At 33.1% G+C, this 25,511-nt stretch overlaps 3 protein-coding genes across 3 annotated transcripts in view; 2 read left to right on the top strand and 1 right to left on the bottom strand.

Annotated features, from left to right (window-relative positions):
* LOC149477290 (facilitated trehalose transporter Tret1-like) overlaps window positions 1–15,893 on the top strand; it is a 32,487-nt gene extending 16,594 nt beyond the window's left edge. Inside the window, exons 2-8 of the mRNA XM_089710798.1 lie at window positions 2,761–2,990; window positions 5,956–6,125; window positions 6,921–7,074; window positions 7,407–7,539; window positions 8,582–8,811; window positions 9,565–9,759; window positions 14,109–15,893. Of these exons, the coding sequence (XP_089566924.1) occupies window positions 2,761–2,990; window positions 5,956–6,125; window positions 6,921–7,074; window positions 7,407–7,539; window positions 8,582–8,811; window positions 9,565–9,759; window positions 14,109–14,363 (1,367 nt within the window). The 3' untranslated portion in view covers window positions 14,364–15,893. The remainder of the gene's footprint in view (window positions 1–2,760; window positions 2,991–5,955; window positions 6,126–6,920; window positions 7,075–7,406; window positions 7,540–8,581; window positions 8,812–9,564; window positions 9,760–14,108) is intronic.
* The window catches only part of LOC149477284 (retinaldehyde-binding protein 1-like), a 171,195-nt gene that overhangs the window by 49,489 nt on the left and 96,195 nt on the right, over window positions 1–25,511 (bottom strand). The gene's annotated exons all lie outside the window — the stretch shown is intronic.
* LOC149477287 (solute carrier family 2, facilitated glucose transporter member 8-like) overlaps window positions 20,405–25,511 on the top strand; it is a 39,191-nt gene continuing 34,084 nt past the window's right edge. The window contains exon 1 of the mRNA XM_089710797.1: window positions 20,405–20,675. The gene's annotated coding sequence lies outside the window, so the exon portion shown is untranslated. The remainder of the gene's footprint in view (window positions 20,676–25,511) is intronic.

Raw genomic sequence — 25,511 nt, 5'->3', positions numbered from 1 at the left:
TGAGTGAAAATGCTTGGATCAGCATAATATCATATTTGCTACTTCAAATACATGTTTTGATTAAAAAAAAACAATAGTGTAATGTAGGTAATAAAATAAAACTGCGTTTTATTGTAGGTAATCAATTTTGACATTATTTATTTCCCAAAATTACAATAAAATAGTTTACGCCAACAAATATAACTTTTATTTTTATAACAATCCTACTTCCTACTAATGCGAAAGTTCATACATGTTTCAAAAGAAAAACTTTTACTTTTACTATTATTTCAATTTATCCGGTTTAATTAAGACTTAATATTGATACATATGATCATTATAAATACAAATAGGAATTAACAATATAACGAATACGTGGCACAACTAAAATTTTACCGATACCACCCGTGGTCATTCTCCTTTGTGGGTCATTTGTAACAGGATGGCGGTTCTACAGCGAAAAAAGAAAAATGATGGTCAGAACGCTGATACCGGATACCTTAAGATACTGTAATATAAAATATTACTAGATTAGATAAAATATTATAGGTAGTATCTTCACCGTGTGTGACGCGCTTTACATTCACGCCATCTAGAGTTAAATCTTTATCATTTTTGTATACGTCTGTGTGTGTAAACGACCCTGTATGCAATGACAGATGTTAAAACGCATAATTTTACCGAATTGGGTGGATTTTAAGGCAATGATATAACATATTTCAATAAAATATAATATTCAGTAACCGCCATGACTATTCCTAGGTTTGATGACTATTCCAATTACGCAAAAACTCAAATAAACTAGAAATGTAGAATTCAGCGCCATCTAGCGGGATATTGGCTGGGAACAGATCGTTGCAATCACCTTAATGAATTATATTAATCCGTTATGGATCTAATAAATAATAATGTATAATAATTTTGCGCTGTACAAAGCGAAACATTTTGAATCAGGATCTGTTAATCATGACACTATACCTTAAGATGACCTCTATCTTATACAGGGTGTCCCGTAAGTAGTGGACCAACGGGTTATGGGGAGTAGAGGGACTTATTATCTAACAAAAATACTAAAATTTATTGTCCTTAACCATAAAGTTTTTGATTTATGCTTTATTTTCAAAATTTGATAAAAACATCATCCACGTAAGCTTAATATGAACTTTTACCATTTCTGTTTTTATTTTATTCTTATTTTTTTGTTCAAGGTTGTTAAGAATACATAAGTCTTCCTAATTAAAAAGATACTCAAGCATATTAATTAACAACAACAACAAAATTAGACCAAAAAATAGGTAAAATTTTACGTTTTAAAAATTTACGGACTGAAGTTTGAACAAAGCTGGTGTAAAAAAAATGTATGGTAACCCTGTGGAACTTTATTTTAAAAACTTCTACATCTCATACAAATTACAAAAAGGTATAATTATGTGGTATAAAGTATTTAAAAAAATGTTAAATTGGCGTACAACATTCAAATTTGTACGCCAATTTAACTATTTAACTATTTCAGTGACTTGCTTATAGCTCGGAACTACACGCGTGTTTAGCTTGAATCCGTCATTATGATATTATTCTTTGTTGAAGTGCGATTGAATTGGACACTGATTTTACTTGTGATTTGGATGTTGTTCGACTTTGGTTTTTTGAAGAAAAGTGCCTAATACCTAACACTCCATGTGAATATGCAGAATTTTTTTTTATTTATGGACTCAGTGATGGAAATGCTCGACAAGCAACACGTGTTTATCGTGAGCGTTATCCCAATCGGGATTGCTATCCTGATCACCGATTTTTTCTCAGAGTAAATAACGCATACCATGAAGGTCGTATTCCTGGAATTAGAAGTGGAGTGTATGTATTAGGCAATTTCCTTCAAAAAGCTAAAGTCGAACAATATCCAAATCACAAGAAAAATCAGTGTCCAATTCAAGCGTACTTCAACAAAGAATAATATTGTAATGACGGGATCAAGCTAAACACGCGTGTAGTTCCGAGCTACAAGCAAGTCACTAAAATAGTTGAAAGTCAAAGAAAATAATAGTGGGTTCAAGTATCGTCTATGATTGGCCAGAAACAATACAAAAGAATTCCAGCGCGCGCCCATGAAGGCAATAATTCTCGGAATAACTTAATGAGTTGACTACCTGATAATTTCTAATTTGAATGTTGTACGCCAATTTAACATTTTTTTAAATACTTTATACCACACAATTATACCTTTTTGTAATTTGTATGAGATGTAGAAGTTTTTGAAATAAAGTTCCACAGGGTTACCATACATTTTTTTTACACCAGCTTTGTTCAAACTTCAGTCCGTAAATTTTTAAAACGTATAATTTTACCTATTTTTTGGTCTAATTTTGTTGTTGTTGTTAATTATGCTTGAGCATCATTTTAATTAGGAAGACTTATGTATTCTTAAAAACCTTGAACAAAAAAATAAGAATAAAATAAAAACAGAAATGGTAAAAGTTCATATTAAGCTTACGTGGATGATATTTTTATCAAATTTTGAAAATAAAGCATAAATCAAAAACTTTATGGGTTAGGACAGTAAATTTTAGTATTTTTGTTAGATAATGAGTCCCTCTACTCCCCATAACCCGTTGGTCCACTACTTACGGGACACCCTGTATATATATTTTTTAATATAATTAAGTAGATGTTTAAGGACCTAACCTAACTATTATCAGTGGTTCTAATGCTATACTTAGTAAATATAATAATTAGATCATACTCTTATTTTGTTTATAAAACAATTTTCATTAACCCTTCCAGTAACAATACCACTGCTCAGCTTTGGCATGGTGCAGGGCTGGTTATCCCCCATGATCTCGGTCCTCCAGTCCCCACAGGGACCGGCCCCTGTGCCGTTCACCACCACGGATATATCCTGGATGACATCTGTTACTTATATAACTGCTATAATCGTGGGGGCCCCCATGGGACATCTCACGGACCGGTACGGGAGGAAGGCTATGACGTTGATCACTACGCTGTCTTTGATTGTGAGTATTTTTATTTTTACTAGACTGAAGGATAGTTCAACGAATGTGATCCTTAAAAGTTTAACTTTAGATCTATTAAGTTTGTATCTATACCAAATAATAAGAAGGAATGTATCTAAACTGCAAGTTTACTTTGCTTCATTGATAATTTATTTTCGTTCAGAATATGTAAAATTAGTTAGTTCTATCTACATGAAAAACCTCTACAAATATAATACTTGTTATAACTTCATCATTCGAAAAACTAACCATGTTTTTAAAACCCGGTTTATTTTTAACTTATATGATATGACCTTTGTTTCTTATCAAAAACCTATTATCAAAAAATAGTTTATCTATACTTTCTAAGTACCTACCTACATAGTAAAAACAATTAAATGTATGTTAGTAGTTTAGACACAGAATATATAGTTAAGAAACTAGATTCGTAATTAAGCATTTCCAATTACAGTACCTTCTATTTATACTACTTTTTGCTTCTCGTATGTTTTGGCATATTTACGTGAATTTTTGTACAGTATAATCTTTCTCAGTATCCCCTGAATACCAAGAAATCATAAAATTTTACTTTGAATGCACAAAAATAGTTATTTTACCTGCTATTTTGTGTATAAAAACTGTTGGTAAACTCATTTTCATTGAATAATTTAGTTAATTGAGTCCGTGGGTTTTCCACATAATAAAAGTCGAGGGTCTTATAATAAATAATAATTATAATTTGATATAAATTCGGAATGAGATATTTTAGCATCAATTTACCTACTATGACCTATGTATATTACCCTATCTATTTTGATGGTAAACTGCAATCCACGCGCACGTTACGAACGTGGAATGCACAACTACCTACATATTATCTATGTGGTCCTTCCAACGAATATAAATATATATATATAAACAGGAATGTGACAAAGCACATTATAAACTGCAGAGGCAGTTTGGTAGTTAATACCTTCAATTTCAATAAAAATATCAACAGTTCGAGAATAGCTTAGGTGCAGAATTTTCTAAACGTACAATAATTTATCTGCCCAATATCCACTATAAAACTGCTACAATTGATAAAGAAAAACATTAAAAAAAAACCAGCATGTCACTGAACCATAAAGGTCGACGACTCTACTAATCTGCACTTGGCCAGCGTGGTGGATTATGGCCTATATAACTATGTATTTATTATACTGTGCCTAGTTATAACCTCATTGGAGGTCTGCAGTGGGGGCAAAAATAATTGAGCTAACGATAAATGCAATAATTTTATCTAATTTCTAGATATATTTGTGTTCAAAAATGTACTGCACCGTTGTATTTTTCCATAATATAATTTTCGTTTAAGTTTCTTAATTATTTTTTTTTTGTAGATTTTCCATCACATTTAACTGATATCAAAACGGGTAACACAAGGAAAATAAGAAGTTAACTAGTACTAGTAGGTACAAGAATAAATTAAAATTAAATTGCTTTATTTTCTAGTTAAAGTCGCCCTTGAAATAATTTACAAATTAGTCAAATGATCGCAAACTATCGTAAAGTATTGACAATTAGTGTCGGAAATATTTCGATTTTTATTTATTGTTCTCTATTCAATTCCATAAATATAAAGATTACTTGATATTATTAATTTATATGCGGATATTATATCCATGATATAATAAATTGTATTATCCAAGGTTACGCCAAGGCTGTATTAGCTACTAACTATGTATAACTACATAATGATGGGTCAATTCAATTCACCTCAGGTGCAAAACAAAGTCGAAGAAACCTACTACGTATAGTAAAATATACAATTAAATTTTTCCAAAGAGTTAACTTCCACATGCCTAGTAAATATTATGCTAAAATAATTTTTAAATAAGCTTTCGATTTTCTTAGATCAATAGAGCAGTAAAAGTTATCCATCATATTATTTTCTTAGAACTAAAATATAGAACGAAAAAGATAGAAGAAGGTTATAATATCAAGAATCTTATTACTGCGACTTTCGATTTGATTTCACTTTTTTGGCAAAAAATCTTAGTAATTAGACCTTTTAGCTGTTAAGTACCTACTTATATATTTTTAAAAACCTATTGTTACCAGACAATCAAAACATCACCTAATCAAAAAATGAATTATTTCTTTTGTAGATGTGTGTTTCATGTGGTTTAATTAAAAAATTAATATAAAAATAAAAATAATAAAATGACCGTATTAATTAAATAATTGGCGTTCTATATACTAATTTAAAATACAGTAAAAACCCAGATGTATTTAATGAACAAAGAAATTTTTTTTGCCTCAAAATCCTTATTGCGCATCCTATTTATATAAAAATATTAGTATCATTTTTAAGATGCTCTACAAAAAACGTAATTAACTCGTGACATACCCTTGATACAAATTACGAGAAAAAGCATGCCTCCTTTACTACTTTTTGACACAAAATTACGGAACAAACCATTAAGCATAATTACTCTAAATGTATTCACCACTTCCACGCAAGTAAAAACGTTTACCAATGTAGGACAATAGTTGTATTGTTATTTTTTGTCAAGATATAAAAAGCTTCGGAATTCGATCGCGGAACTATCGTCTTCCTTCCTAAGTGATTGTTGTTTTACTTGTTAATAAAGAAGCCTATTTCTAGTTCTTTCTTTAGGTACTTTTTCATTCTTCGAACTTTTTTTACGTACAAAATTCTGAATTTGTACAAAAAAACAAGCCATATAGGAAACGTACACTGTTCTTTTCTTATGTATTATGAATAGGTACTTAGTTTTAAGAGAAACAAATTTTAATATAGGTCCAAAGTAGGTACCTTTAAGGTACGTTCGTTTAAGTTTTTCGAACAGCTATGAATAATATTATGCCGTTATACCATCTCCTCATCAATATCTCCAAACAAACAGTTTTGTCAAAAAAAATAATTAAAATGACCTAAACAGCATCACTGATAATAATTTCCTAATAACTCTCTTTCCAGATATACTGGCAAATAAAGCTGCTATGCCTGCAACCCTGGGCCCTCATCCTTGCCCGGGCTATAGCTGGCATACCCTGCTCCGCTTGTTACATCGTCCTACCCATCTATTTGAAAGAAATAAGCGACATTGATTTGAGAGGAGCTTTGGGATCACTTCTTATTTTAAACAGGTGGGTGGTACAAATCGATTAACTTCATTTAATTAAAACGGTTGAAATAACTCCTGGGATTAAGGAATCTTTAGGAAGAATCTTTCAGGAAATACTTTCAAATTAGAATGTAATTACTAATTACGTACGTTTTGAAAAAATATTTCTAAGTATAAAAGAAAATGAAGAGGTTCAGTTTTATGACCAATGACTTTCAGGTGGAGCTTTCCTCGAGAAAGGGATAAGGGTGGACAAATCTTGAACATAAACCTTGTATGTAACGTAGGTATAGTAGTTAAAGATTTTAGGATTTAATCATGACCAAAAATACATACAAAATAATAATTAATCTACGCAGTAGTAGATAAATTCATTAACTAAAGAATAATACGTAGTTTTAACAAGAATCTGGTTGCCTAAAGTTTTTTAGATCATGACCTCAATCAAGGAAATATTATCATAAAATCATTTATTATAACGGATAGAAATGATGCATTCTTTGTAGATATATTAAAAGCACCGTTCGATTTTATAGATTTGTTAAATATGACCTCAATAAAATTCATAGATGAAGATCAAGGACATGATTAAATTTGCATCGTAACAGACTATCCATTTATAAATTAATTCATTAAACAGAAAATTAAGGAAAACCAAATATATTTAAAACATCTCAGTACAATGTAATAAAAAATAACTAAATAGGAAACAAAATTTTCTAAGAACAATTCACACAAATAAGTATACAGGGGTTCCACAGGGATGTGCATAATGCCCTATGGTCTATATAATTTATATCGTTGCTATAATTTTCAGGAACATCGGTTATTTAACTAGCTATGTGTTCGCGGATCTCCTTCAAGTGTCTACGATGTTATGGATTGGATTATTAGTGCCAACTGTGGTGTTTTTTATCTTCCTAATTATGCCGGAGACTCCAGAATTCCTAGTCAAACAGGGTAAAGTCGATGTAAGTAATAGTTTAATGTTTTTTCTGTTCATCGTTATAATTTTTCCTTTGTATGATCTATGCAGTAAAAATTACATTTAAAAGGGTTCATGAAATTTAAATTATAGCCCAGTTCAAAAGACAAAACAATTATCTTAGAGAATAAAAAATATACCGTAATTAATACAGTTCATTAGTTGTCTTCAATATTAAAATATACATTTGTCTTAAAACCGCTTTTATATGTGTATTCATTCAAAATTTTTTGGTACTTGTACACACATCGACTTAACTCACATATTAAACAACTTTAGAAAAATAAATGTTTAAAAGTAATTAATAATCATTTTCAGGAAGCTAAAAACGTCCTAGCCTGGCTCCGAGGAGTAAATATTCTAGACCAAGGCTTGGAACAAGACATAGACAACATCGTTAAAGTCGAGAAACAAACCAAGGCTGATCCTAAATCTGTTTGGAAAATTATATGTAAGTAATTGCCTTGTTTTTTATATATCTCTGATTATTATACTGTATTTCCTACCGTATAAGTTATTATAATCTGATAGCTCTAGGTGTTGTATGGTATATAATTTTCTTATAGCTGTTATTATTTCGTCAATCACTGGAAACATATCGACATGTTTAGAACATTTTGCTTCATTTCCGTACTATACTATGCAATAAAAGGACAATTGGACAGAAAACATTTACTGTTTCTAAATTATTTCTAACACTGAATAATATGTAATTTTAATTAGGATTATATTATAGGATTTTGTCTGACTTTTGCGTTGCAACTTTAAAAAGTATTTAAGTAGGTATTGATCTGTGTTCCACAAGTTAGTAAGTTTATATCGGCAGTCTTGAAGATATTATTTTATGGCTTTTATCACAATTATATTACTATTAATCACTTCAAGATGATAACGGAACTTTGTAATGGCATTAATGTTAAGTATATTGATTAGTTAACTTTTCATAATATAACAACAGCACGATCGGTATCTATTTGAGTTTTTTATTATAGGAAGAAGTAACTGAAACGATAAAACCGATTAAAAAACATTTACATCACAGAATCTGTATTATTCCTAACTGGACAATTATCTAATACTAGAGGTCCGCCCCGGCTTCGCCCGTGGTACATATTTCGCAATAAAAGGTAGCCTATGTCCTTTCTCGGGTATCAATATATCTCCATACCAAATTTCATGCAAATTGGTTCAGTAGTTTAGGCGTGATTGAGTAACAGACAGACAGACAGAGTTACTTTCGCATTTATAATATTAGTATGGATTTGATTAGTTTTATGCAGGAACCATGTTAACTGAAAAATAAAGAATCAATTTACTTACATATTATGGTGCTCGTGTTAACGTTTAACGGATATATTCTAATAATCTTCCACAGTTACAAAGTATAATACTTTCGTCTATATTCTACCTATATTCCTGTTACTTATAAAATACTTTCTTGAAATGCCTTCTATCTTCTATATTTCCTATATCAATGAAATTTTCGTTTCCAGGGCACGACAGACCAACCTTCAAAGCCTTCATAATAACCCTAGTAATCAAAATAACTCAACAATTCGACGGTTATCTCATAGTACTTATATACGCTGGCTTCGTCACTGAAAGAGCAGCAGAGGCTATTAGCCTTAAACTGAGTCCTAATAAACAAGTGATGCTAATTGGCCTAGTTCAATTGGTTGGGTCAATAGTGGCCACTTGTATCGTGGAAAGGACTGGGAGAAAGGTGAGTTGAAATAGCTTTTAAGTTTAAAATTTTTAAAGGATAGAACAAATTCGATCACGATTTTATGTGTTCTGTGCATCTATTGAGCTGATTAAACAACCATTACAACCAATAAGAAACATTTGGTATATCGTCCTATAACTCATGAAGTATCTTCTCGATTTTTTCTAATCAATAAATAAAAGTATCAACCCCTTCTAGCTACTGAACCATTATGGAATCCATTTATTTAACGTAAGATCACAATTATTTTAGCTATTGTTAGTATCAACATCATTCGCGTTGGGAGTGGGGATGCTAGTCCTCTCGGCTTGATTCTACGCGACGTCACTCTGTTTAACTACTTTATTATCTACTCGTACATGCGTTTTTATTCCTACTTTATATATATTTTTCATTTGATTCTTCCTTGGTAGATCTTACTGTGTTATAAATAACAGGTTCTCCTTTCTGTGACTTATCAACACTATAAGTAAAAGTATCAAAACCCTTCCAGCTGTTACTAGTATCAACATCATTCGCGGTGGGCGTGGGGATGCTAGTCCTCTCGGCTTGGTTCTACGCTACGTCATGTCACTTTGTTTAACTACTTTATTATCTACTCGTACACGCGTTTTTATTCCTACTGTATTATTCTTAGAATATATATTTTTAATTTGATTCTTCCTTTGGTATTAGACTGTGTTATAAATAATAGGTTCTCTTTTCTGTGACTTATCAACACTATAAGTAAAAGTATCAAAACCCTTCCAGCTGTTACTTGTATCAACATCATTCGCGGTGGGAGTGGGGATGCTAGTGCTATCTGGTTGGTTCTACGCGACGTCAGTCGGCGCGTGGCTGCCGGGCTGGCTGCCCGTGGTGGCCATGTGCGTGTGTATATTCGCTGATGCTGCCGGTTTTCAGCCTATTTCGTACATTATTATTACTGATTTGTTCACTTTTCAGGTGAGTTTTTTATTTGTTTTCTAATAAAATTATATCTCTAACATCTTTTGCGAAAAATTTTAACGAAAAGCACCCTTTTTGTGAAATTTTTTAATAAAATCTATAAAATGTTCTACATAGTTTAAATGCTGCCCTTGATTAATTGAATTCCATATAAATGCCATCTCTTGCTTCATTCAAATCTTGTCGTCTTTACAGCATGAATGTATCTGGAAGGTAGCTTGATATATTTGTGTTGTAAAGCAACAATTGTTAATTCATTTTAACTTTTTTAATTTCTTTACATCATGCCCTTGCAAATCTCTATTATACCCAAAAATACCTTATTACCTTGCAAAAACGTGTTATTATGTTATTAAGGGGGCGCATAAAGCAAAATAACCAATCTTCTATTAGATGATACGTGTAATATGCAAGACCAAATCTAAAAAATAAAATATATATAAAACTAGATGATATGTTCAACGATTTTGTTTAATCAAAAACATAAAATATTAAAATTAACTCGATAAAAAAAAATCACCAAGTTAGCTCTAATTTTCACACTTTTACGTTTTCTACTTGACATGGTAATACTTATTATGATTTTTTTTTCATAAACAATTATATTAAAACATTTGCAAGATATTTGTCAGAGCATTTTGTGTAATTACTTTTAGTTTTGGTTTTATCTGCTATAAACCACTTTTATCGTGACCAAATTAAACGTTTATCTCGAGAAAAAAAGAGCGCCAAAAGTGGTTTATCGCAGATAAAACCAAAACTAAAAGTGATTACACAAAATGCTCTGACAAATATCTTGCAAATGTTTTAATATAATTGTTTATGAAAAAAAAATCATAATAAGTATTACCATGTCAAGCGCGCTCTCGACACGACACGTCGGGCCTCGCGCTGGCCCTCGCGGCGTAGGGGAGCGTCCCCCGGGTGGCGGATGGGGGGATGGTCGGTAGTACAGCCTAGCTACGCTACCGGCTAAGTCCGATGGACTCGCTGACCAACGATGGGTGTGGTCCTCCAGCAATATGGGGGTTGTGCGGCGGGTTAACACCCCTCCCACGTAAAAATCTTTATGTTACGAAACTGAGTACGAGAAATAGAAAATCCGATCCCAAAAACGACGACTTAAGGCATGGTTTAAAGGACTTACGATTAGCTACATGGAATGTTCGCTCTCTGTTTCGGCCTGGTGCCGTCTACCAGGTAAATTGTGAGTTGCTCAGATACAATATAAAAGTAGCTGCACTCCAAGAAGTAAGATGGCCGGGCAAAGGGGAGTGCAATATTGACGACAACGCGATATTATTTTATAGCGGTAATGACGCTGGACACCATACACACGGTACTGGATTCATAGTCGCCAAAGATTTCATCCATAATGTCATTCGTTACGATGGTATATCCGACCGAATATCAGTACTACGCCTCAAAGGTCAATTTGCTAATATATCCCTGGTAAACGTATACGCTCCAACAGAATTAGCGGAAGACGAAACCAAGGATCAGTTTTACGAACAGCTTGAACTACTATACGACCAACTACCGAGCTACGATATTAAAATAGTACTGGGGGATTTTAATGCCAAAGTTGGACAAGAGACGATTTATGTCCCCACAATCGGACTACATAGCAAACATGCAAACTCAAACGATAATGGGTTAAGACTCATAAGTTTTGCTTCAGCCAAAGCTATGGTGATCAAAAGCACTATGTTTCCACACAAGGACATTTATAAGGGAACTTGGCGATCCCCGGATGGACACACCATTAACCAGATCGATCACGTAGCGATTGATGAGCGTCACAAAAGGACCATCGAGGATGTTAGAACCTTTCGCGGAGCAGATTGTGACAGTGATCACTACATGTTAGGAATTAAACTAAAGTTTAGAATTAGATCAGTAAGAAAACACATACCAAAGGCAGACGAAAGAATTGATGTAGATAATTTAAAAACACAGGATATAAAACAAACATTTCAATTAGAGTTAAGCAATAGATTCAAAGATTTAGATACTACGGAAAGCATTGACACTGTATGGGATAAAATAAAGAATACCACAAAAGAAATTGGATTTAAAGTTTTAGGGAAAGTCAAAAGGAAAAAGCGAAGGAAGTGGTGGAACCAAGAGTGTGAAGGCAAATTGGTAGAAAAAAGACATTATAAGATCTTGGCAGAGCAGGACAGGCAATGGAACGTAAAGTACATGGAATGCGGCTCACAGCTAAAGAAAGCGATCCGCAGAGCCAAAAGACAGCATCTCGATGGCCTCATACAAAATATGGAGACTTTTATACGCGCTGGTGAATCGAGGAAATTTTACAAGGAAGTGAAAACCACAAAAAAAGGTTATCAACCCACTACACAAATACTGGAGGACGTCAATGGGAACCTCATCACCGACAGCGAGGATATAAAGATGGCATGGCGAGATTACTTCCAGAGCCTACTCAACTGCCCACCTCCTCAAGCCGAAATCATCAGGGATAAGGATGACAATTACGAAGATGTACCTCCTCCCACATTCGCAGAAGTGCACAAGGCAATTATGCGGCTGAAAAACAACAAAGCACCAGGTATTGACGGCGTGCCTTCTGAAGTGTGGAAGCAAAGTGGAGCGGTGGTGCAATCCAAGTTATATGAAGTCCTCAGAAAGATATGGGATGAACAGATACAGCCGAAAGATTGGAATACGGGAATAATATGCCCAGTCCACAAGAAGGGTAGCAAGAAAAAGTGTAGCAACTACCGCGGGATTGCTCTGTTGCCAACAGCGTATAAGATCTTTTCGTACATACTGCTAGATCGACTGGAACCTTACGCGGAAAGAATTCTCAGCGATTATCAGTGTGGGTTTCGTCGGAACCGAAGTACGATCGACCAGATTTTCCTTATCAAACAGATAATGGAAAAGAGGTGGGAATATTCTCAGAGCATGCACGCGCTATTTGTGGACTTCGAGAAGGCGTACGATAGCATTGATAGGGGCGCCCTTTTTGCTATCTTAAAGGAGCTTGGTATCCCAATCAAACTGGTGGATCTAATAAAGGTGGCTATTGGGGAGAGTAGCATGCATGTAAGGGTAGGTAAAGAACTGACAGAAGGCTTCGCGGTGTTCACCGGATTAAAACAAGGTGATTCCCTGTCACCTGTGCTATTCAATTTAGTACTGGAATATATCCTGCGTAAAATGCTTGCATTGGATTGGGGAGTGTCACTGAATGGAAAGCATAAGGTGATTGGGTATGCTGATGACCTCGCATTGTTAGGTGAAACCCGCGATGAAGTGAGCGAAGCCGCGAGTATCTTGAAAGAAGAAGCGGAAAAGGTTGGACTAAAAATCAATGCCAACAAAACGGAATATCTCCACATGAAGCGGTATAGAGATACACGAGCTCAACGCCAAGACCTACAGGCTGGAGATACGACGTACAAAGGAGTTGCCAGTTTCAGATATCTGGGTTGCACTATAACTGACTCACATTCCAGGGAGGAAGAAATTAATATCCGTATCCAAAATACCCTGAAATGTGGTGCAGCATTGCATAAGGTGCTCGCGTCCAGGCTTCTGAGCAAAAACACCAAATTGCGTATATACAAAACGGTCATAAGACCAATACTTATGTATGGGTGTGAAGCCTGGACCCTGACCCAGATTGAAGAACGCAAGCTTTTAGTCACCGAAAGAAAGCTTCTTCGCAAGATCTTTGGTCCCACCAGACGAGAGGATGGAAGCTGGAGAGTCCGAACAAATGCCGATCTAGAAAAACTAATGGCCGAGCCAAATATACTTGGAGAAATAAAAGCACAACGGCTCCGTTGGCTCGGTCATGTAGAAAGAATGGGTGAGGAACGAGGACTGAAGAGGGCATACTTGGGGCGACCCCTGGGCCGACGGCCGGTTGGACGACCTAGGTATCGCTGGCGCGATCGACTAGAGGCGGACCTGCGCGTGCTACGAGCCAATAATAATTGGCAAGAGACCGCTCAGGACCGGGGAAGATGGAGAGTTCTCGTCTCAGAGGCCAAGACCCACTTTGGGGTTTCAGCGCCAGAGGAGTAAGTAAGTAAGTAAGTAAGTTTATGAAAAAAAAAATCATAATAAGTATTACCATGTCAAGTAGAAAACGTAAAAGTGTTAAAATTAGAACTAACTTGGTGATTTTTTTTTATCGAGTAAATTTTAATATTTTATGTTTTTGATTAAACAGAATCGTTGAACATATCATCTAGTTTGATATATATTTTATTTTTTAGATTTGGTCTTGCATATTACACGTATCATCTAATAGAAGATTGGTTATTTTGCTTTATGCGCCCCCTTAAAGCCGTTTTCATTTATTCCAGTTACGTGGCACAGTCTCATCATTCGCGAACATCTGCGCAAAGCTCAGCAACTTCGTACAAACGAAATGGTTCACGAAACTATGCGAACTTATCAGCATTCACTGGACCTTTTTGTTTTTCGCAGTGGTATCTTTCTCAGCGTGCGTTTACACTGTCTTGCAGTTCCCAGAAACAAGGCATAAAACTGTAGCGGAAATATATGAAAAACTTGAAAATAAAACTCAAAAGAAGGACGTTGAAAATGACGTTGCATAAATTAGTGTTATTGGTAATTGGACTGTGATGTGGACTTTATTTTAGAATTGACCCCTTGTAAATATTGAATTGGGGTAAAATGTATCAATGTAAGATTTCGATTGTCAATAGAAATAATGTTTTAGTTTTAGTTTCGTCGTATCGAGCTGTGCTTGGTATAAAATGAGAAGAATCATGAATTAATATTGCCAGAAAAAAAATATTCAAAATGTTCAACACTTTATAGGAGACAGTGGAATAGTAACTTTTATGTATAAGTAGGACAATAATGGTAAAAGGCTGCTATTTTCAATTTAAAAATATAGGAAAAGAGCCAGTTTATGAAAATGTTTTATAGTTTCGACCTTATTCAATTTTAAAATGAAATATGCGAAATAATTTGTGTTTGTTACAGACGGGTATCTAGGGAGTAACTGTGTAATAAAAGCCGTACTAATTCCAGTGTGGGAAAGAGAGAGAACTATATAGGTCGTCTAGCGCTATCTCTTTCCCACTGGAAAGTAGGTATTGCTTTAAGATTACAATTTAGGCGCCCTCTTCAAAATGGACAGTGTTGGGCGAATAAAGCACGATAGTGTAGAGGGCCTAAATGTCAGCCGTTATTGTAGATGTTTGTTCATAATCGCCGTAATGGCGGCAAACATCACCGATCATTTGTTGGACCAACGCTGCCCACTGTGAAAAGGACGCCTAAAACTGCAACATATTTTGAATTCTTGAAGCGTAGAGTGAACGGGAACCTACTAGGGAAACGCGTACCATCTTGGACCACATCTAAGCTTACCATCAGGTAGCTTTAGCTACTATTAATTAATATTCTATAGCTGAAATTGTGGCCATTGTGGCTTCCCTATTGTCAATTAAAAAACATTGAAATGTCGTGGTAATATGTATCTCCTAGGACCTAGGCAATTTATTATTTCATGCAAATTTTCTTCCTTTAGCGATGACGATACCCAAAAAAATTATGACAAGGTATTTAAATGTTCTATGTGTCCCTGTCTATTAGAACTATTTATTTCTAGACTGCGAAAATGATATTTTACTTGCATTAATAGGTTATTTTCTTGTGTTGTTCTTGTTTCTTTATGTTTATGAAGTTATACCTATAGCTATGTTAAAATTGCCAGATATATTTTTATTCTATTTGATTATGAATATTATTAATTTATTGATACTTCTTTGACATTTTATTGAATTCGTAAACAGTGTATTTAAATGGTGCTAATAAAAATACTTGTCTACGTTTTATTTTGCTGATTATAATATTTTTAGATTTTAAAATACCGAGTCTTTTGAGCCGTTTATTAAGTATATATAGTCTGATGTACACGTATGAGTTATAATAATGTAGGAAGTCATGAAAATGTATCAAATATACCTAAATATTAATTATTCTTTATGAATTATGAAATAAATTTAACTCTATAAAATGATATAATTAAATTAATGTCTGTAGCAGTTAAAATGTAAATACTTATTTAAAATTGTAAATATATCGTGTAATAAAAAAAATATTATAAGTACCTATTCAAATTTGTTTCATTTTTATGTATGTAGGTACGAGTACCTATTACATATTCATTTACACATAGTTAGTTTGTATGAATGTTATATGAATAAATAAAAACTAAAGGGCTTCATCATTTCTACTGAGACAGACAATATTATAATATACTTGTAACTTGGGTATCTTCGCTTGTATGTGTCTGCTAGAAGGAAAACCACAACTTTAAAATAAAACTTTTCTATTTAAAAACGGAATAAAATAATATAACATAATATTGCTCAAATCCTCTGAGGTAGTGTTTATATTCTTGGCTATTTGAGGTCCTCACATTATTATAAAATAAAAAAAACACACGTAAGAAGTGAAACTTCTTTATGACCTTATTTTTCAAAAAATAATTTACTATAATATGCAACTTTACAGAAATACGTCGAATCACGCGTGGTAGGGATAAGAAAAAGATGGCGCGTAACGGAAAAATGTGACGCGTAATGAAAAAATGTTACACTAAATTTTTTTCCAACCTCGATAAAGAATTTTCACTTCAATAAATAACTAATCGTAACGCCTGTTCACAAATAAGGCAATTCATAATAAAAAAATTATTGAAAAAATCTTACGCCTTTAAGAAAATTTTAGTAAAATCTGTAAGGTGAAAAAATTTGGGTGATTAATATTAATATCTTTTATCCGTTTCTTTCATTTTTTCTCATTGATGTTAATATATAATATAACTTACCTATGTTACTACACCAACATGGTTACTGATAAAATGTAAAGAGTTAATTTTCGTTTTTCGACACATCCCGGGAACTGAACTGAACTCTCTAAAAAAATACCTGTAAATATCGCTTACAAATGCTTTGTATTCGCCTTGACTTTTTCCTATTTAGGCTCCACACTATGACATCGTTTTTAGAAATATTTGTGACCTTACTACAAGGTGGGCCAAAAGAAATCACCCTATTGGAAGATGCTCTCATTTTTGCAAATGGCCGCCAATGTCAAATCTGTTTTGACATTTGTGTACTGGACAGATGTAGAATACAAGTGAACAAGCCATGGAGCGATACAGTACCCAATAACTTGGAATAATCGTGTCAACTTTTTTGCGTAACAATTCGTCGCCGATTCCCCGGCCGTCCGACACTGACTGCGCAAACACTGCGCCGTTTGGCCACCAACCTTGAAGAGTATGGGACCACACGAGACGTTGCCAAGAGTGGCCGGCCCCGGAGCACCCGTTCTGCCGAGAATATCACCGCTGTCGCCGGAAACATGCTACGGGCACGGTGCACGCTATAGAGCCATGTTGACTGAGTTTTTTCTGCCGCAATTGGACGAATTAGGACTGGAGAATATGTGGTTCTAACAGGACGGAGCAACGGCACACACTGCGCGAGCCACAACCGATATTCTGAGGGCGGCTTTCCCGGGTCGCCTCATCTCTCGTTTTAGCGATTTGCACTGGCCCGAAAGATCGCCCGATTTAACCGTTCCAGACTTTTTTGTGGGGTTTTTTTGTTTACATGAACAAGGCTGAGACCTTGGAAGCCCTCAAGGACAACATTAGACACGAGTGCGAGAATTTGTCGCCCGAAGTTCTCGCTGAAGTGATGAGAAATGCCATAAAACGAGCCCGTATGGCAATCAATTGTGACGGCGCCCATTTGGCCGATATCATCTTCTCGACTTAACCAATAAAATTTTAAAGGTTCAAATAAACATAATCAAAAAACAGAATCGAAGTTTTTAATTTAGAAAAAAAATGAGAGCCAAACAACATCGGATGACTTCTTTTGGTCCACCTTGTATATTAGTATTTAATATATTTTAACTACGATACCTTTGATGATGTCATTGGACTTAAATACAATGTGGGTGAAGTTAAATAGATCCTTAAATAATTTTTCCATGACCATTTTAGGATATGTTAAAACATACAAATGATTATTCTTAGAATAAATATTATGAGCAAACACTGGAACTAATTGCTATTATTTAAACAGGCGTTATTTTTTGTTCGAGTTTTATATTATGTTCAGCATTAAAAATATATATTAACCAGTTCTTAAAAAATATTCCTATTTAGGTTATAGTATAACAATGCATGTTTTTTGTGATGAAGTTTTATTTAACTTAGATTTTAAAATAGTGATTCAATTTATGGGAGAGTCGCTAGTAAGTACATACATATATTATATTATATATATGTTTTATATTTTCAGGTATAAACAGATACAGACAAAACTATAACTGCCTGTTTTATATTCATTTTCCTACCAATTGTGTAAATAATAATCAGATATTTGTATACTTCAAACAAACAAGTTTAATTTATTTGGAATTTCATTCAGTTTTTGTTCAACCTTTAATTCGAGCTCTTCATTCCAGATTCTTCCCTAAATGTTCCTTCACTGATGGATCAGTGTGGTGGATAGATAATAAATGTGCAGAGACAAATGAATGAAAATTATCATGTTATAGTCTCTACCGCAATCTATCATTTCTTAAAAGGCCAATAAATTCCCGCCGCTTCCCAATCCACGCATAGCTTCCGCTTCATTATTTTTATATATTATTTAATTCCGTCTTCCCCCTTACCCTATTCTGGTAGGCAACAACCATAACCTCTGTTATGGTTTATGGGCGACGCAACCTGCTTACCACCAGGCAGTGCGTCCGCTCGTTTGTCTCCCCATATCATAAAAAAAAAAAAAAAAAACGCCTCTTACTATAACAATTAACATTTTATTTGGAGAGGTTTAGAATTACAGGATCTCATAGACAAAACGTGTTTTGCCAAATAATTGTTAGAATAATAATCACTAATTAACATGCAAGACATACAATTACTACAACATAAAACGATATTTTAACAGATGCTTTATTGTCCATGCAAATTCTAGGTACACCCACTACTTGTAAAAAGATTTTCCTTTTAAAATGTCGTATTCGTTTGTAGAGATAGATACAACCTAGTACCTATAGTATTATATTATATTATATATCTGTGGCACGGTATATATAATAGTTAGTACTTCTGTTGTACAAATTAAAAGTCCAGCCGTTTTCTTGTATAGGATATAATTAGGTACCTACCTATATGGATTCTGTAATTATTTCATAAATATACCTATGACATTATTACAACAAACAGTAAAACATAATTTATTTGTATATAGATAATATTAAAGCTAAGCCTTTATGAAAGGCAATTAAAATACTTATTGAATAATGCAAACGTCCCAAAGTAAACTTTAATACCTATATTATAGGTATGTAGGCAAATGATAAAACAAAACATTTACACAAAATTATCGAGAAACAGGTCAAAACCACTTCCTACCGTTTGAATCCAAAAAGGTTAAATCACCATATATGACGACAATGTTAAACATTATCTAAATAAGATCTAAGACAGGTGTCACCAATAACATCCGTTTCTTAGAATAAGTATTCATCATGTACAGCCTTTGTACAGCCAATGTACAGCTATCAAATTCAACTTTATTTATTTCATAAATTTTACAGATTATGAATTTAAACTTAAAGAAATAACTACCAGGGATATTCAAAAATTACTAATTAATAAAAAAATGCATAAATAAGTAGGTATGTGTACCAAGTACCAACTGTGTAATCATGTGCGTGTGCGTGTGTTGTCTGGTTGTGGCCTGTGGGTGTGTGTGTATGTTTGCATGTGCATTTGTTTGGTATGTGTGTGTGCAGGGGTGTGTGATGTTTCGAAATTCAACTTCAACCACCGGCCACCACTTTCTTTAAAACTATTTATTTAACGTCAGCTAAGAACTAATGAATTAATAATAGGAAAAAATGAAAACAAATTTAATAAAGATTAAGATTAAGAGAGAGAGAAAGAGAGAAGAAGATTAAGATTCTAATCTCCAGATGAAATAATAATATGTAAGCGGTCCGCCGCTTTGATTGTTTTGCGTCCTCTGTTCTAACTTATAAGCAATCAATCAAATAGGTAAATTTAGTAACTACCTAGTTAGTAATAGTTACAGGGCCGATATCAAGGACTGAGCAAATAACCAATATTTACTTACCTGTAATATACAGTATAAACAACTACCTGCATAAAGTCTTCGCGCGAATAAGTACCTATAAGTAGGTAGGTATTTTTTAATTGGAAGAAAATCAAACACATTAAATCAATGATCAAAATGTAGGTAGGCATATTATTTCGTACTTTAGAAATTAGTTACTTATGACAATTACTATAATACTTATTCTGTATTAATTTGTTAATAATATTATGTCAATTGTTTAAAATAGGCGCCAAAACAATAATGAAAACACGGAATGAAAACTTTAACACATGGTAACATTCATAATAGTACCAAAGATTATAACGAAAATAGTATGTACTCACCCCCATTCATTAAAAGTAAAGTTCGTCAACCCGCGTCACAAAATATTTCGTTTACAAAATGTCAACCACTGCGAATGCAATAAAATCCTACGTTGTTTACACTTCCATAGTTTATAACACGCTTCGCTGGATGTCGCCTCAGTCTGTTTAAAGTCGTAAGGGTGCTTAAACGCGTTTTTATTTCGCGCGCACATTGTCGATGTTTTTTACGATAAATCACGCGTTCCTTACTTAAAACATACTTTTGCAATAAAGTATACGAAATATAGTAACAAAACTACAATCTATAATACGTTTCGGTTGTTTTTAACAAAATTTGAAAGAGAAAGCTTTAGGTCAAATTTATTCCGGGTTGTGAAATATTCATGTGTTAAAAGTGGAATTAAGGATATACATCCGTCATGTAAGTATAAGTAATTTAAATATATTCTAATATTTCTAATTTTGTTTTTCAAAAAAACTCATTCATTATGTAAAATACATATTTGAAATTAAAATAACTTATTAGGAGGTAGATAACGGCTTATTTATACAATTATACCTAATACATCTAGGAACTGGTAATAAAATTTTAATTCTATAATGTAATATTAATTTAATTATAAAATATTACCAAAATATTAAGAACATAACAGCTATCAATTAACTCATAAGATAGGGTTTGCCACGTATTTTCCCGCGAGAACTCATTTTGGTAGATTTTATAGTAGATTTATATTATATTATAATCATTAGTTTTTTGCTCTCAAACAATAATCATTGCTTAGTATGTGAGCACAAAAACAAGTGAACGGCTTCATCCTAATCTTATGTTTAAAATGTTATGAAACTTTATTAAATAGGTAGGTATTACAATAAAGTTATACGAACATACCTAACTTACTTACTTATAAACTTCAATCAAAAATTATAAGTAGAAGCTGGTGAAAAGGTATGTACCTATTATGTAGTACCTAGAATCTAGGTCCTACCTAGATAATTAGCCATCGGATTTATATCACAATGAATCTGGGATTATAGATTCAGTAAATAAGTTTAAAGTATGTATTTAGGTACGTACCTACATCATATTTAAATGTGTAACATATTACACTTGTATATTAATTTATTCATTCATGAAATAGATCCAGTATATAATATCACCTTTCTTAACCCATTGAGCCCCAAGCGGCCCGATCGGTCCCAGACACAAGAAAGCATAATTAGCAATTATAAAAAAAATATTAAAAATGTCCCGGTCGACAGCCCTACAGACATTTTGTGTGCATAAAATATAAAGGATTTTGGACAAACAAAAACTCTTTGTTGTACCAGATGTCAAAATGAGGGTCTTCTTTGTGGCACCACCTGCGCCATAAACAAAAAAAAACATACAAAACAACTTACCCTATTTTATGAAACGTTTGTTGTTTATTTTTAGCTTATTCCTTCTTATAACCTTTTATATTACTTGGATAAATTTCATTAAAAGAGTACCAAATAAAAGAAGTCAAGTAAAAACTTGAAATGTACAAAAGAACTTATAGAAAGTCTTTCTGATAAGCAAACAATGTTTTGTTGGTTTTGTTGCCTTTTTGTTTCATTAACAAAAATATATTTCTAGTAACTATTAACGCAAAACCTTGACAAGTTACACAATCGATGTGGTTTTCTTGTTACACATATTTCATATTATTTTATTATTTAATAGATACAAGTTTCAATGCCGGTTGGCGGTTACGTCCTGGCAATAAGTAATAGTCTAAGATCCCACAGCAGGATTAGTGCGATCATCGTTTTTTTGCTAAAAACAAAATTTTATGTATACCTATTTATAATTTGGAGAATACATATTATATCGACTAGGTTGCTAGTTAAAATTAGGCCTCGTACTATAAACTCTGAGTTTAAAATTAAAAATGTACATAATACAGGTATCTAGACTTGTTTGCTTCAAAACTTATCCAATTTTTTTCTTACAAAGTCCCAACTTTATAGTAGAAAGTAGGTAGAATAGAGTAGTATAGAAGTCTACAACTATTTCACGAACTCTTTGGTGATTACTGATTAAAAAATATTTTCAAATGACCAATTTGTAAATGGCTTTTTGATAAATTAAAACTGTTAATATATTTTATTAACTTTTGAGTTTGATTCCTTCCTGATAGGACTGAATACATCACTTCACTACATAGTACATATAGGTAAAACAAAGTCGCTTTCTCTGTCCCTATGTCCCTTTGTATGCTTAAATCTTTAAAACTACGCAACGGATTTTGATGCGGTTTTTTTAAATAGATAGAGTGAGTCAAGAGGAAGGTTTTAGTATATACATACATATAATTTATTAGGTTTTGGACAAAGCCGCGGGCGGTCTAGTAAAATATAAAGCTAAATAGGTACCTACAGAATAAGAAAAGTTCACTTTTAAACCACAAGTCATGTCGAGTTCAGTGTGTTATTTACTGCACTTAAAAACAGTTTTAACTTTAAATCAGTTTCCTTTCGATATTTTACCTTGAAATAACTGACCATAGACTGCAATTATACCTATAGTTAGTAGTCCATACACGTATAATCAAACTTGTGGACTACCTATAAACTTAAAATCTGATCAATTTTGAAAATTATATACATAGTAAGTATTACACAGTACACTTTTATGGTACATTCTATCTATAAAGCTTTTGGATGAAACAATATTAAAAACCTACCGAGGATGCCGATGACCATCCAATTTATAGATACCTATTTGGTATAAAATTTATCCGATAGAAAAGTTTTTTTTTTCATGATAATTAAATTTTTTAACAATTTCCATTATTGTAAAATTCGATAAAACGATTAAATATATAACATTAATATTAATGCCTTAGCCCCCGGAATCACAGACAATAGAAAATCTATTGTGTCGTGGCCCGATCGGGCCGCTCGACTCGGTGGTCAAGGGGTTAAACCGTTTGAATAAACAACTTTTTGAATTGTAAAGCAACTAATTTCTAACTTTTGTCGGTGTTATATACCTATTTAAAAATTATTTAATTCAGTCTTCACTTCTGAATATTAATGATTAATGTATCAACAAAAGAAACATCTCACAAATCACAATGCCTCATAAAGAATTAAATAACATATAATTACGTCATTAAAATAAATTATTTTAACTGAATACTTCCTGTAAACAAACTGGCAGAATAATTGTAATCAAAATCTTTCCGCAGTAAGTATAGGAAATTCTCCATCATATTACATACCTACTAGCTTTCCGCCTGCGGCCTCGCCCGCATTTTCAAAGAAAAATCTATTTTCAAAGATAACACACGGGACCTTTTTGTAATGTCGACAATAAAATAATAAATGTGCGTTCTATTCCACGCTTAGTACATACCTGAATAAACCAATAATAATTTAGCTCCATACAACAGCTAAACTCTTGATTATGCCCTGGCCTCGTGATGTATCAAGTTTTTTGTCAAGCACATTCAGATATACTTACTAGCAATGTAACCGTACATATCTGTATGAGGTTGTACAATCGTTGTATAGCTATAAGACCTTTAATTTGATACGTCCGCCTTATTATTTTCTGCGGTGTCTGTCAATCAGTAACTCATTGAACAATTTGCCATCTAGTTTGTTTTATTTGTTACTAGCAATGCCCTGCGGTTTCACCCGCATAGAATGCGATATCGTGACAGTGAAAAGTCCTATAGGTAAAGTACTATAGGTCGGACTATAGGTTTAAGGTGATGAATTAATTTTTCTAACATTTACGGCCCTTTTCAAACCTTCGTAATTTTTATATTATTAAAGTTGTCGTGATGAAAATTCTTGACAAGAAAGTTCAATAGTAACACGACACGTCTACCGTTTTAGAAACATGATTCCATGATATTTTCTCGATAGAAAAAAAATACAAAGTTATCATTGTTATTTTTTTTTAATCTGTGGCATCTTCAAAATAACAATCGTAAAGTTACGACTTTTTGGATATTAACTATAAAATATACAACCTATACGTCTACCGTGTTAGAATTTTGAAATATGCGATGGTTTTGAAATAAACAAGAAATACTTGAAATTAGCGCGCGACCAGCCAATATAGCGAGAGCCGCCCTGTAGCTTCCTACCCCGATCGCTGCACGAGTCATTCCCGCTACGGCCGTCACACGGGGAACTTGTGTCGCTCGCGCAATCGTAAAAAAGGGTGACAACACGATAAGACAAAATGAAACAAATGGGGACAATAAAGAAAATAAGAAGAAGAAACATAAAGGTTGGAGGAAAAAGAATGCTTACAATTGGAACAAATTAATGAAGTAAGTTGGTTTTATTTTAAATTTGATGATAATTGTATTATAGACGATGTTTGATATGTACCCCTGTTTTAAGTACATAACGAATGTGTAAGATTTTTTCATTTATAGCATAGATAATCTTTTCAGAAATCCGGAATCCAGAAGGAAAATAAACCCACTGATTGTTCACAATGTGAATCCACTCCTTCGTAAGTACCTTTATTCAGTCAAAAATGTATGTTATCAAAGCTCTACTGGTTTTATCGCATGATTCGATTTTTAGCAAAAAGCAACAAAGTGCAAAGAAATAAAAAATCATGGTGAACTTAGTGGAAGTATGGTGGACATAATATGGAACAGGAGCTCATTGGAGTAGTATTATATTTAAAAAAAATACGAAATAATTTCAAGAATTACATTTCTTAGAAGGTGGTAGATAAGTATGTTGTATAAAGAATTTGATGTTGATATTTATTTCATTTATACTTACTACACCTGTGCGGGAAATTGCTTAGTAATAAAACAGGTTTATATTCATATTTACATAGTAATGTGAGTTTTCATTTCGAAAAATTTTGTAAGTATATTAAATTGAGTTCCTGGGTGATCTGGAAACACAATTGGGCCCGGAAGATGGCGCTGCAGTCACTCCTCCTAATGACATGAAACGATTTGGATGAATATTTGTGTGCACATTTCATTTTTGTGGGATGATTGGTTGATTCGCTTTCACATTAGCTAATATTATGTATTTTTGTTGTTAGAAAGTAAACTTAATTTAATGTTTATAATACATTATTATTGGTATAAATAAGCCAGTGTTCGTCTCACATTGCTGTACCTGCCTACCTACCCTACCAGGGCCTAACTTTGTTCTGGCTATTTTATTTGGATTATTTGTAATGAATAATTACAATTATAATAGAGTGCAAAAAATAAATACATGCGTCAATATATTTTGT

The sequence above is a fragment of the Colias philodice genome, chromosome 25 (genome assembly GCF_061535455.1).
Source record: "Colias philodice isolate Cphi_HAF_F1 chromosome 25, ilColPhil1 Martin Lab GWU primary, whole genome shotgun sequence".
NCBI classification, from domain to species: Eukaryota; Metazoa; Arthropoda; class Insecta; order Lepidoptera; family Pieridae; genus Colias; species Colias philodice.
The sequence above is the reverse complement of the archived record's forward strand: the minus strand, read 5'-3'. Positions and strand labels throughout refer to the sequence as shown.